The sequence below is a fragment of the Melopsittacus undulatus genome, chromosome 6, assembly GCF_012275295.1.
Source record: "Melopsittacus undulatus isolate bMelUnd1 chromosome 6, bMelUnd1.mat.Z, whole genome shotgun sequence".
Taxonomy (NCBI): domain Eukaryota; kingdom Metazoa; phylum Chordata; class Aves; order Psittaciformes; family Psittaculidae; genus Melopsittacus; species Melopsittacus undulatus.
Window position 1 is genome coordinate 46,471,769 of NC_047532.1, and position 12,981 is coordinate 46,484,749.

General features: G+C 38.3%; 1 protein-coding gene across 4 annotated transcripts in view; it reads left to right on the plus strand.

Moving 5' to 3' along the window:
* The window catches only part of ABCC5 (ATP binding cassette subfamily C member 5), a 50,356-nt gene that overhangs the window by 15,098 nt on the left and 22,277 nt on the right, over positions 1–12,981 (plus strand). For 2 of the 4 annotated variants that reach the window (XM_031043048.2, XM_005142287.4), the window contains exons 5-13: positions 599–746; positions 5,383–5,616; positions 5,729–5,902; positions 7,234–7,381; positions 7,877–8,025; positions 8,661–8,768; positions 10,518–10,868; positions 12,409–12,480; positions 12,606–12,730. In XM_031043048.2, coding sequence (XP_030898908.1) covers positions 599–746; positions 5,383–5,616; positions 5,729–5,902; positions 7,234–7,381; positions 7,877–8,025; positions 8,661–8,768; positions 10,518–10,868; positions 12,409–12,480; positions 12,606–12,730 — 1,509 coding nt within the window. Of the gene's footprint in view, positions 1–598; positions 747–2,989; positions 4,572–4,780; positions 4,924–5,382; positions 5,617–5,728; positions 5,903–7,233; positions 7,382–7,876; positions 8,026–8,660; positions 8,769–10,517; positions 10,869–12,408; positions 12,481–12,605; positions 12,731–12,981 lie in introns of those variants that run through there. The other 2 variants (XM_031043050.2, XM_031043051.2) reach the window with 2 other exon arrangements.

Sequence of the window (12,981 nt, forward strand, 5' to 3'; positions counted from 1 at the left end):
CAGTGATACTTTATTCTGTCTTTCCCAGGATAGTGGAATTTAGTTTTATCATTCGAATACCACTTCTTCCTGCTGCACTATTTCTGTACTTCTGCTTATATCAGTGAACTTAGAGGATTCTGTCTCCAGGAGTGTTCAGCAGTTGTTTTTCTGATTTTGCATGTCTATTTTTTTAAACAAAGTTCTTAAGGCTGCACTGAAAAAACTCTTGTGCTAAAATAATGAAAATGAATGCTGACAATAGCAAGGTGATTTGAATATGGTCAGATCTTGCTATCAGGCGAACCTTTCATGACTAATGAGAATTTTTGTCAGGTTTTGACTCTACAACTCTTCTGTCAAGCAAGGAAAGCCTGTGAAAAGTTAGTATATTAAGATTGTCAAAGAGACTTTAGGGAAAGCACCTTTCTTCTGTAGAAGTAATACAACATAGATATTTCAAGACGCAGATATTTCTCTTTACCTTACAGAATGATGTCTAGTAATTTTTGTTGCTCTGAGCTAGGAAGTGATTGGTGTTTTCACAAAAAAGTACTTGTGAGATTGTACTTTCTCTCATGGTGAAAAATTTTTAACATGAGGCTTCTGTTTTTATTAGGCTGGAGAGATTGTGGCAGGAAGAACTGAAAGAAAGTGGGCCTGATGATGCTTCTCTCCGGAGGGTTGTGTGGATTTTCTGCCGCACCAGGCTCATCATTTCCATAGTGTGTCTGATGATCACTCAACTTGCGGGTTTTAGTGGACCAGTAAGTAATATCCATCCTTTTTTTAACAACCCCAGAGGGCTCCATCTCATGGCCAACTGTAAAATCTTAAAGTTTTGTTGCGGAGTCACTTAAATGTTTTGACTAGCTAGAAATTTGGGGGCAAAATTCCAGAGTTGATTCAATCATCCAAGATAGGTTTCCTACAGCTGGTGGATCAGTTGCTGAATACCGAGGCAAGTTCTTGGAGAAGGGTGGGGGAGTTTAGGTATCTTGGAGGAAATGCACACTTGTTTTTCTCTTTGGTTTTGTGTATAGTTTAAAGTTGTTCCTTCACTGTGGTCTTTTTTGCATAGAATTTTTATGTGTAGGTATTCTAATTGTTTTTCTTTTTGCAATTCTATAAGTTTATAATGGAATAAAATTCAGTCTGATAAAATACTAATTTTAGATTATTGGCTTTAGTAACACAGTTTTTGAGGAGTGGAATGAAACTTTTGTATTAGAGCACTACTTAAAACTGATGTGAGCAGTTCTCAAGAAGTCTATGGGTATAGTCTTTACTGATCCTGCAGAGATGGTCAGACAGAAGAAGTGTTAGAGCATGTTACTGCCTCTAGGAGCTGCTGCTGTTTGCTGTGAGTCATACTGAAGATAACAACATATGGGACTTGACATTCACACCATTTTTTGTCACCTGTTTGTTGCACGTGCTGTGCAGATTTATAGTTGAAATCTTGACTAAATTTATTCTCTACACATTTCCCTTGAGGATTAGGAGCAGTATTACTGCTAGTAGTACATGTTTCAGTGTGCTGGTAAGCTGAAGGTTCATTTCTTGGGTAAGTACACTTGGGTGCACTGTTAGGTGAAATGTATTTTTAAAATGTTTTCCTGCTTTTAAATGTCTTATCAAAATGTTCTGCTTTTAAAGACTTTTTAAAGTTTGCCTTGTTTCATGTAACATGAATGACAATAAATGTTTCTGTGGTATTGTTTTATTGGTAATAACTTGTAGTACCTTGGATTATGAAATAGATATGAATGTACTTTGATAATTAACACAAATCATGATTAAGGTTTTAACAGCACTAGCTTTCCCCAAGAAGAGCTTCTGTCATTGTTTCACTGCAGGGCTTTAGTAGCTGCTTTTATCTTTAGAAAAGAACTTGCAGCAGGGTTGCCCCTAATTTCTGTAGTGTAGTTTTCTCAATTTGTCTCAGCTGATTGCTGAGCAAGAGAGAGCAGGAGGGGAAGGAGCAAAACAACCTACTTGGTTAGGCTGGGGGCTACCATGGCAATTGATGCTTGATTTTGGGTAGTTTAAAATTATCTGTAGACATTTGCCCATTTACAGGGAACCTTGTTAATTTCTCTGAATGAAGAACAATTCCCTTTTGGTTCCATCATTTGGCACGAAAAAGTCTTTACCATCCCTCCTCCCTGTTTTTAAAAATGGCATGCCTCATAGGTATGCCTGTGCTGTCTCCTCAGAAGTATCAGTGCTTCTTGTATTGTTACACCCTTTCAGTCACCTGAAAAGGGAGATCGGGGAAAAGCACTTGACTTGCTTCTGTATTGGTGAAAACTATAAAAATGGAGTTAAATGCTATTGAACTTCAGAAATCTTAATTGAAAGTCTGTGACCTTAAAGTGCCAGCCAACAGCTGTGGCTTTGCTGCTTTGCTAATGAACATTGTGATGGTTATAAGTGGAAAGGAGTTGTGGCAGACTTCCTGTGTGTTTGGGGTTTTTTTTTATAATGGATAGATCCTTCAAGGGTCCTTTTTTATTTTTTATTTTATTTTTTATTTATTTTGGTAGATTCTGCATCTGGCACAATATCCAAACCCGTAACCTGGTGAGACAGCTGCATGTGTCAGAATGCCTTGTAATAACTATCAGAATGTGCTAGAATAGGTGAGATACTATTTATCTCCAGTGATTATTTGCTGTCATTTGATCAGCTACCTAAACTTTCGAGTTTGGGTTGAGGAGTAAAGAAGTTTTTTGATTACTAAACGTAATTAGTTTAACTTCAGGTCTGAACAATGTACCCGTTCAGAGCTATTCTTCCTGTTTGGGAGATGGGGAAACTTGTTATCTTAGTGGAGTACAGCTTGACAGTTTTGTCAGTTATTGGAGGGGGGAGTGGTAAGCTATTGGAGGTAAGTTTCCCAATTTCCCAGTTGGCTCCAGTTGCAGCCTGCCCCATGCTGTCGCATGCTGGCTGCAGCAGGGATGCCGGCACTGCAGTGGGACCAGTGACAGAAGCTGTTCTTCAGAATTTTCAGGATGGCTGTTTTCTGCGTCAGAATGAGACAGTCCTGCTGGGCAGAGCCAACGCCAAGAGCAAAGGTAAGGTAATGTTTATTCAATGGGAATGCTTAAGACAGCCAAGCAGCTAGTACCAACTACTACAGTAATAGTCACAGGAGTTCCTTTTTTCCCATTAGCTTGAGTTTTAGTTTTGTACTGTAACTTTATTGTTCTGTAAATATCTTTATGCTGGGTTCTTGTTGTTAAACGAGTTTGATTTCAAATAGTATGTGTTCAGATGCAAATGTTAATTATGTGTGACTTTTTCCCCTCCCTTTTCAAGATTCTTTAATCTGCTGTTTCCTCTTTTCTTTCTTCCGGAAAAAAAAAATGGGGGTATAATGTAAGCTGGTCTCCATTTCATCACGGGAGATGCTGAATCTATAACATAGTGCTGAAAGATTGCACTAAAAAAGTATTGGGAGGAATGAGACCCCAGGAAACATCTGCTATCTTTATGCATCCTCTCTTGGAGACTTTCAGCAATGCTGTGGTGTGCGAGAAAATGCTCTGCGACCATGCTGAGTTACAGCTCGTGATGAAAAAGGGGGATTTTTACCCCAGTTGCTCAGTGACTCGGTTGCATATGTTGGATTGAATACTGGAAAAAGAAGTCAGTAATCTCCTTAGTAACTACAAACCAACTGTATGCAGTTGTGGTCCAAACACATGATGTAAAACTAAATCCAATTAAGGAGAAAGTTGAAATGCGATAGTTCTGTGAATGTGAGCTCCTCACATTTGTTCAGGGATTGGTATGTAAATTTTCTCTGGCCATTCTAGAACCTGGTGGACATCTGGCTTTAATTCACAGCTGTGAAAAAGAAAGAGCAAAATTATTTACAGCATGTTTCCTTGGTTCTGATGTGCAGAATTACTTTCCTCAGAACAGATGAATTTGATCTCCATTTTTTTTCTGTTATTTGGTGCTGGGCTATAGCTAATCAATACCTTTGCTTGAAATAGTGGGGTTTTGGTTTTTTTCCTCTCTTCAACCTATACAGAACTCTTATTTGCAAAACCTGGTCTAGCCAAGAGGACTCCTATGGACTATTATGTGAAAGGCTTCTCAAATATTTTCTTTGGTTTCAGATTTTTTTTGTTGCTTTTTATTGAAGGCAAAGGTAACTTTCTGCTTTGTACTAGCATATCAAAAGCACCAGTATTTTAAAGTGTCATTTGTTGAAAAGCTCTCTAGGAAATATTTTGCTGTCTGTGGAGCCTTATTGTAGGATACTTTTTAAACCAGATTTCAGAATTTGTGCAGCCTCAGAAGCCTTCTCTTGTTGGCACCTGCAAGTTTGACTTCTTTTGGACTTCATGAACAAATACTATTCTGTTTTTGTATCTTTATAATTTGTGTGTAGCTTCAAATCTAGCGTATGTTAGAGGCTAAGACTGTTAGATGTTAGTCCTTTATAATTATCCTGTATGTGCAGATTGTATGTTTATACAATGCTCTACCTGTTGTACAGTATTTTTGAGATGTTACCATTTAAGATGACACTTCATTTCAAATAAAAGCCTATTGTTTCGCAGTCAATAGTATTTAATTAGCATTGCTGGTGATTGAATTGTATGATGTGTTGTTGTGCTGTTGGACCACAAAGAGCTGGAGGTGGGAATCGGTGGTTCTGGGGGCTGTCTTCTTTCTGCAGGTGGTGTTTGAAATATGATTCCTGAGGTAAAGTGTTTATGTTTTTGGGGGGAGAGGGTATGGGGAGGGATCAAATAGTTAATTTTTTTTTCCCTTTTTTTTTTCTTCCCCATCCCTAATGATTTGTGGCATTGCGTACCTTGTGCTTTCTGCTTGTTTTTTTCTTTACTATTAAACTGCTGATGTTTATTTCCAGGAATGTTTTGCAAATGTCCTTCTCACTCTTCCCCTCTACAACTGTAGGTACATTGTTCCTTTTTATCAAATAAGCACGTTTGAAGCAAGCCAAAGATAAAATAAGAAAGGTCTTAATGTCACGTAAAGGAATGTTTCTTAATGTCCGCAGATGTATAAGTAGTGACTATATTTTAAGACTCTTCTATATGATAATGCGTTGCTTTCAGCTGACAGACAGATTTATGTTAAGTTAGAAGACATGGAGGATTAGAAGCGTGCTGCGAGGAATATGATTCCAAATTAAACTATTTACTTACTAAATTTGACTCAGTGCTTGGCTCTCAGCAAGGCTTTGTATTACAGTACTTGTATTGACACCTTTTACTTCTAGAAAGAAGATGCTTTCTATTTCAAATGGCTCTTCTAAAAGCAAAGTAGCCTACTTATTTCTAACTTAACATAAAGTTGTTGCATGGTCTTTTGGAATGATGGGGTGTTCATGCAAGCTTGCATTTCTTCCTGTAGGCGTTTGTTGTGAAACATCTTCTGGAGTATACCCAACAGAATGAGTCCAACCTGCAGTACAGCTTGTTCTTAGTTTTTGGCATCTTTATGACGGAAGTGGTGCGATCCTGGTCCCTTGCACTAACCTGGGCTTTGAATTATCGCACGGGGGTTAGACTGCGTGGAGCTGTCTTGACAATGGCATTTAAGAAAATTCTTAAACTGAAGAATATCAAGGAGAAGTCTCTTGGAGAGGTAAGCTGTAGTGTCATTTTGGAAACTGCAGTGTGAAAAGGGGTATGTGGTATATTCTTTTGAGAATGAGCTGTGCCTTAAATCTAAATGATCTGTTATGTGTATTTTTCAGCTCATAAATGTGTGTTCCAATGATGGTCAAAGGATGTTTGAAGCTGCAGCAGTTGGCAGTTTGTTGGCTGGGGGCCCTATTGTGGCCATCTTAGGAATGGTTTATAATGTGATTATTCTGGGTCCAACAGGCTTCTTGGGCTCTGCTGTTTTCATCCTTTTCTACCCAGCAATGGTGAGTTGCAAAGAAGTAACACTTGCTTCATTTTTATTAGGTCAGACATATCTATAATTCTGAATAGGAGGTGTTGAAATGTGCTAGATTTAGCCCATTTATGGTGCTGCATGTCATCAAAGGTATCGTTGAAGGTGTTTCTGAAGATATGTGAAGCAGAAATTTGGAAACAGGAAGCTCGAATTAAAAAGTGGAGATAGGAAACCTCATAGATCTGACTGAGATGTACAGATGCACAGCTGAATCAAATTGCAAAATGCTGAGGTGCTTGTGGTAAAGGTTGGAAAGACACAAGTCCTCCAGCTTGTGTACAGGAGTTCAGTGTTGCGTGAGCACATCGCTCTTCAACAAATGGTGTTGAAAAGCACTGCGTCTGGGGGAGTATGTTCTTGATTAATCCTGCCTTTACTTTTGGTGAACACTGGAACAGCCTAGTTTAAGCCAAAATATTCTTGCCTGTAAGATGTTGTGTAAGGCTGCTCAAGATGTATCAAATGTATTCATTATTAAAATTATACAATTGTATAAAGTGTAGAGGCTGAATGTTGTGAGGTCCACTTTGGTCCGTTTTATCTGGCCAGCAGTGAGAATTAAAATAATGGGAATAATACTTTATAAGAGGGGAATGGAGAGCTGAGTTTGGTCATCTTTCTCAGTGCTTTTCAGCAGTCCTTCTGTATTGATGGTGATTCAAAAAGATTACAGAAGTATGGAGAAGGGCAAGGAGCTGAAAACTTCCAAAATTAGCTTGTTGGTTTTGAGTTTCAGACCAGGAATATAAGAGTAGCAAAACCTTAGAAACATGTGAATGGCTGCTTACTTTTAGATTGGTTTAGTAAAAATGCTAAAACTGTTTTACCCCCTTCATAGCATTGGCATACAGTAGAAGTTGATCTGACTGGCAGAGTCCAGCTTGCTCTTTTGCCTTAAGGAACCAGATTAAAAGGCTGGGTAAAATGGGTTCTACTATTCATTTGCTATGAGGATCAGCATGGTGTGTCTTTCAGTTAATGTTTTTATAGTCTTTGTGCTTCAGAAACTTTCAACAGACCTGGTAGTATTCAATGTTGGTAAAAGCACACACTTTTATTTTCACAAGTTTTGGTTTTGTTTCAATTTATCATGAATCCAGTGCTCAGTGCAGATGGGGTGGGAGAATATGAATAGTATTTCCAGCCTGACTTTTATGTTAGAACAATAGTTCCTTTGCCCCATCCTTGAATCCCTTTTTCACGTTCAGAATTGGCCTTCTCTGGTAATTAGGATGAGTTGAGCATACTTGCTCTGTCTGAGTTGCCATTAATGTTGCATGATGTTGCCTTTTGTTTCAGATGTTTGTTTCACGCCTCACAGCTTATTTCAGACGAAAATGTGTATCAACAACAGATGAGCGTGTGCAGAAAATGAATGAAGTCCTTAATTACATTAAGTTCATTAAAATGTATGCCTGGGTCAAACCGTTTTCACAGAATGTTCAAAGTGAGTTCATACAATCTGTAAATGTTTCTTTTTGGGCAGGCACCCCATAGCTTAATAGCCTGGTGTCTCCTTGCTTAATACCATAGATGTTGACGTATATACAATGTAAGAACAACACTTTCATCCTTGAGGCTTCCTATTTGTTATGCAGGATGGTTTGGGCAAACAGACCAGCTTCTAAAGTTTCACCTTCTAGTATAAATATGATTGTTGCTTGGCACTAAACTTAATTTTTCAATTTTTATTTTTTTTTTTATAATTTCATAAATGTGCTGGCTGTTCCATTTTTAAATTTAAGTATCTAGCCTCTTGGAGGTTTACGCACCATTATAGTTTGCTCCTCTGTAACTGTGGTCTTTAGATGAGACGGTACATAATGCGATACCTAAGTGCTGAAGTGTAGCTTCTTCTTACTCGGTGTTTATAGTGCTATAGTAGTGTCTGTTGTGTATGTACTCTCCAAATCATACTTCAAATGTAAATATATATTTCTAGAAATTCGTGAGGAAGAACGTAAAATCTTGGAGCGTGCGGGCTACTTCCAGAGTATCACTGTGGGTGTGGCTCCCATAGTTGTAGTCATTGCCAGTGTGGTGACCTTTTCTGTCCACATGATCCTTGGCTACGATCTTACAGCAGCTCAGGTAACCTGCTTGCAGTGTTGAAAATATTCTTTACAATATTGCTACAGACCATTTCTCTTCATCATGTTCTTTGCTTTGTGGCTGTGCTTGTGAGGCCAGACTGTAGCTTTTCTCACAAAAATGAACAGCTGATGAGTGTGACAGCAACAAATGCAGTTTGATACTTTGCACAAAAACTTCTCAGTGCTGTTTCAGTCCTGACTTCCTGGAAGAGGTTTGGAACTGAAGTTAAATGACCACTCATGTTTGCTATTCATGGCATTTGGGTTACTGGAGGTTTCTGATTTACAGTGTGCTTGGATGCAAACAGCACAAATGTCTTGCAAAAGATTTGAACTTGGGTCTTCTCAAGTAATAGGCTAGTGCAGAATTTGCTAGCTGCTGCTTTCAAAAGACTTCCAAACCCGAATATGGAAGATGTCGCTCTTGGTCTGTTACAAAGCACAGGAGAAAGAGTTGGGTAGATCTGCTGTTCTCTGCTGTTTGAGAATATATTGAAAATTTAAATGGTTGTTCTTGGACTGTGGTCCTTTTCCATGGGTTTGGGTTGCTTCTGTGACCTTTCACTTTTTAGAAGGTTGGAGTTGTTAGTATATTGCATCCAAATGTGATTCTCTTTCTTGTCTCATTTTTAGGCATTCACAGTGGTCACTGTCTTTAATTCAATGACTTTTGCTCTAAAAGTAACACCTTTCTCAGTGAAGTCTCTGTCTGAGGCATCTGTTTCTGTTGACAGATTTAAGGTAAGCAGTCATTTGGCTTGCAATTTTAACTGTGTGGAGTGTTCTATGTGTGTAATAGAAGTTAAGGGAAGATTTGGAAGGCTGTGTTTGTTTTCTCTACACTTAGTACTCCACATTATTTGATTCTGCAAAGCGGATACAAATCTAGTGAAGAAATATTAGAAGTTTAAAATTATGTCACTGAGGGAAGGAAAATATTTAATGATTTTAGGATTTTTGTGTTAACCACTGTAGGAGAAAGAATGCAAGATCAAATGGCTCTCAATATAGTAATTTTTACACTTCCTTTTAAGATCATCTGCACGAAAAGACAGTGCAACATGTCTCCAGTGAAATTTTGTGTTTTGCTAGTGAAATTCCTTTTGGAAATGCCAAGCATTATGTAGGGAGCTTTGCACAAACTAATAAAGTTTTGTTTGTTATCATGAAAAACTGAGGTTTTGTGTTTCCAGACCAGATTAAAGTGACTGAAACTCCACTCTGAATAGATCGCAGTTGCTATCTGACAAAACAGAATCTATGGCAGAAAATTAAAACCTGTATATAAGCAATCTTATCCTTCAGTCCCTGTGGAGTGACTATGTTGTGTGTACTTCAATATGAATTCGGAGGACAGGCCTTTATTTTGGCTTCTCCCTCGAAGACATTGCAGAAATTTCAAAACAGGATTCCACAAGCATTGACAGATAGGTGGCTCCTCTGTAATGCATTCATGAAACGATATGGGTGTGAGGAGATTGGGATCTTCAGAAAGGTTTTGAAATACCATTGCTTTTGAACATTTTTGTTTTATCATCTGGGTTATGCCAAATCAGGCTTTTTTAAATACAAATGCATTGAAGGAAGTTCGGGGGGAGGAGAAGAGAAGAAGGGAAACTGTAATATCTCCCAGTTTGACTGTAAAAATTGTAATCTGTGCATGGTGTGTAACAAAAGGCGGGGATACTCTTAACATCGCAGTAAGAATGTAATTGACTTCTTGGCTCTGTACATGAGTATAAGTTTTTTTTGCGAATGTGTGATTTGGGCATAGCAATTGCAAGAATAAGGCCGAGAATTGAGAAGTCTTCACAAAAGGCTTTTCTTAGTTCAAAACATAAATTATGCAAGTGGAAAACACTTTTTTAATCTTGTTATTAAACTGTGTAAAAATATCTTCCTTATTTGTGTTGATTGTAAATACTGATGGATGTGGTGGAAAACGTGATACAATGAACTTAATGGCTTACTACTTACTGTCAAGCAACCTACAATAGGTAGGTCAGCTAAATTTGTGTGGGATGACTTTTTCCTAGCAGAAAAGTTGAAGGATAAAGGCTGAAGTTAAAAGTCGTTCTATCTCCATCATTCTGGCTCCTTCTGTAATGAGTTGGTGTGTAGGAGAAGTCAGTCACTTTCCCCCAAAGTGACCTCTCCTTACCAACTGATGTATTTTACTCATGGCTTTAATCTGGAAGTTACAGAGCTGCAGTTGCAAACAGTGTTAAAAGAATAAGCCCCTCTTGTACCACATTGAGAGTATTGCGGTTCTGTAAAATTCTGTGTGTCAAAGTGTTTCCACCACATCCAGGAATGCCCCGGCCACCTTAGCAGGCCTGGAGTTAGTTTACACTAATGAGCTACCTTTTGCTCTTCAGCTTCCTCCTACTGTATAGCCTGATGTGTTTTGCTGCGTGAGTGTGCCATAGGCTTGTCTCCCAGTCTTGATCAGGTGTCTCATCTTTACACCTCTCTCACAACTCCTATCAGAGTTTATTTCTAATGGAAGAGGTTCATATGATAAAGAAAAAACCAGCCAATCCTCACACCGCGATAGAGGTGAAAAATGCTACCTTGGCTTGGGAGTTCTCCCATGCCAGCGTCCAGAGCTCACCAAAGTTGACCCCCAAAGTGAAAAAAGACAAGAAAGTCACCAAGGGCAAGAAAGAGAAAATGAAGCTACAGAACGAGGGACAGCAAGCTGTGCTGGCAGAGCAGAAGGGCCATCTTCTAGTGGACAGTGATGACCATCCTAGCCCCGAAGAAGAGAACAAAATTATCCACCTAATTAACCTTCGACTTCAGAGGACTCTGTACAACATTGACTTGGAGATAGAAAAGGTAAGAGAAGAAACGAGGAATCTGAGCTTTCAAAAGGCCTCATTTTTAGCAGTCCATTGGAAGAGAGAGCTGTGTATTTTTGCATGAAATGGAGCACATTACTTTTGTGCACTCCTGTAATATCCATGGCAACTGCAGTATCCAGGATGCAGTCTGATCTTGCTGTAAACAGCTGTGCCATTTTAGCAGACTAGATCTTTACCAGCAGCCTATGAAACAACTGCAGGTTGTATAGCTTTCAGATCCTATGGGTTTGTTCTTTGTAGCTCTCTCTACAGTACATGAACCATTTACTTTAAAGAATCAGCAGGGTGACAGAGTTATCAGTGGAGTACTGGTAGGTGATGTGTTCCTGCAGCCATTTGATAATTTGGCAGGGCTTCAGCTATGTTCTGGGTGAACAGTTAGGTGATTAGGTGTTCTAATGGAGTCTAACAGCGCTTTTCATTGAAGAACATACCATTTTTTTTTCCTAGAGAATATTTGTACAGTAGAAGTAAACAGATTTTTACAAATTTAAAAGTGGTTGCAGTCCTTATTCTAAGATGGGTAAAAGCATGTAAAATGTCAAAGAAAAAGCCTTGAATTTAATACATTACATCTACAAATACCAAAGTTTTGCAGTTTGGCAGTTGGATGTTGTAGTAATAGGTTCCATGCACTTATCAGGGTATTTATGGTTAAATTGCATTCAGTAGTTATATGAATAGAGAGATAGTTTAAACTATTTTAAGCTATTAAAACCCCTATATTTTAAATTTTGAGGAGGATGCTATAGTTTAAAAAATAGCCATGAAAAAGGAGTATGCAGTTACTTGAAAATGTAAAGGCTGTTCTTCTGTCAGAAGCTTGTAAATGAGAGGAGGCAAAGAGAGAATACAGCAGTGTATTCTGCGGCTGCATACCATTGGTTTTTTTTATATATATATACAAGTAGCTATATACCCTTTTTGTCTGCTTTACATTTTTTACACAAAAGGATCAAAAATACTTTTGATTGATTAATTGTTTAATGTGGGTATCAACCCATCCATTTTATTTCAGAGAAATGCTTCAGAGTGACTGGACTCTAGCCTTTTCTTGGTATGTGTTCCTTGGTAAAATGTATCTCATAGGCAAGGAGCTTTACTGGACCCATATATCTTAAGTTCTGCTTTTCTTTCAGTCTTTCCCATCTTTATATTTTCCCATACCACTCTCAAAAGCATCTTGGTGCATTCTGGTCAGCCAGGCCTTAGTGCCTCTGGTTGAGTGCAGCATTTTATGGGCCTGTATCAGGCTCAGTCAAAGTGAAGCTGATCTTAAAATACATTAATTTTTACCTGTAGAGCTGATGTGGTTTTAGTCCATTGTGGGATTGTATTTACCCTTTATTGTTTGAGAGTTAAAATACTGTCTTGTTTTTTTTGTCTGTTATGTCACTTTTTAGCTGTCATTAATGTCCAGCTGTCCCCTCAGAGGTACAAAAGGTAGTCCAAATTCTGAAAAGGGTGGCATATGTGAGGAATGAGTACCATAAATTATTTTCTTCTCTGTCTAGGGAAAACTTGTTGGAATTTGTGGCAGTGTGGGGAGTGGAAAAACTTCACTTATCTCAGCCATTTTAGGACAGGTAAGAATTCCTGTTTTGACTACTTCTGTTCTTCTCTTTCCTCTTATTTCACTTATTTGTCTGTAGAAGAAAGTCTATTCTAAACATGGAATAGTGTAATTTCACAGTTTTATCTTTAATTTCAGATGACTCTGTTGGAGGGTAGCATTGCAGTAAGTGGAATGTTTGCATATGTGGCCCAGCAGGCCTGGATTCTCAATGCTACACTTCGGGACAACATTCTTTTTGGCAAGGAATATGATGAAGAAAGGTTTGTCAGAACTGTTTGCTGATTTTCATGAAAGCTTAGTAATTCTTGGCTCAAATGTGAGAAAATTTAATGCAGAATATACTGCTGTTAAAGCCTGTGTATCCTTTTAAAGTCTGTTTTTAAGACTCCTTTAAGTCTCATTTAAGAACCTGTCTCTCCTGCATGTGGTCTCTATGGCTGTCAGCATGTCTGTTATTGCTCATTTGCAATGAAGGTTGTACCTCATGCTCGAGTATTGTCTGACCTCTGTT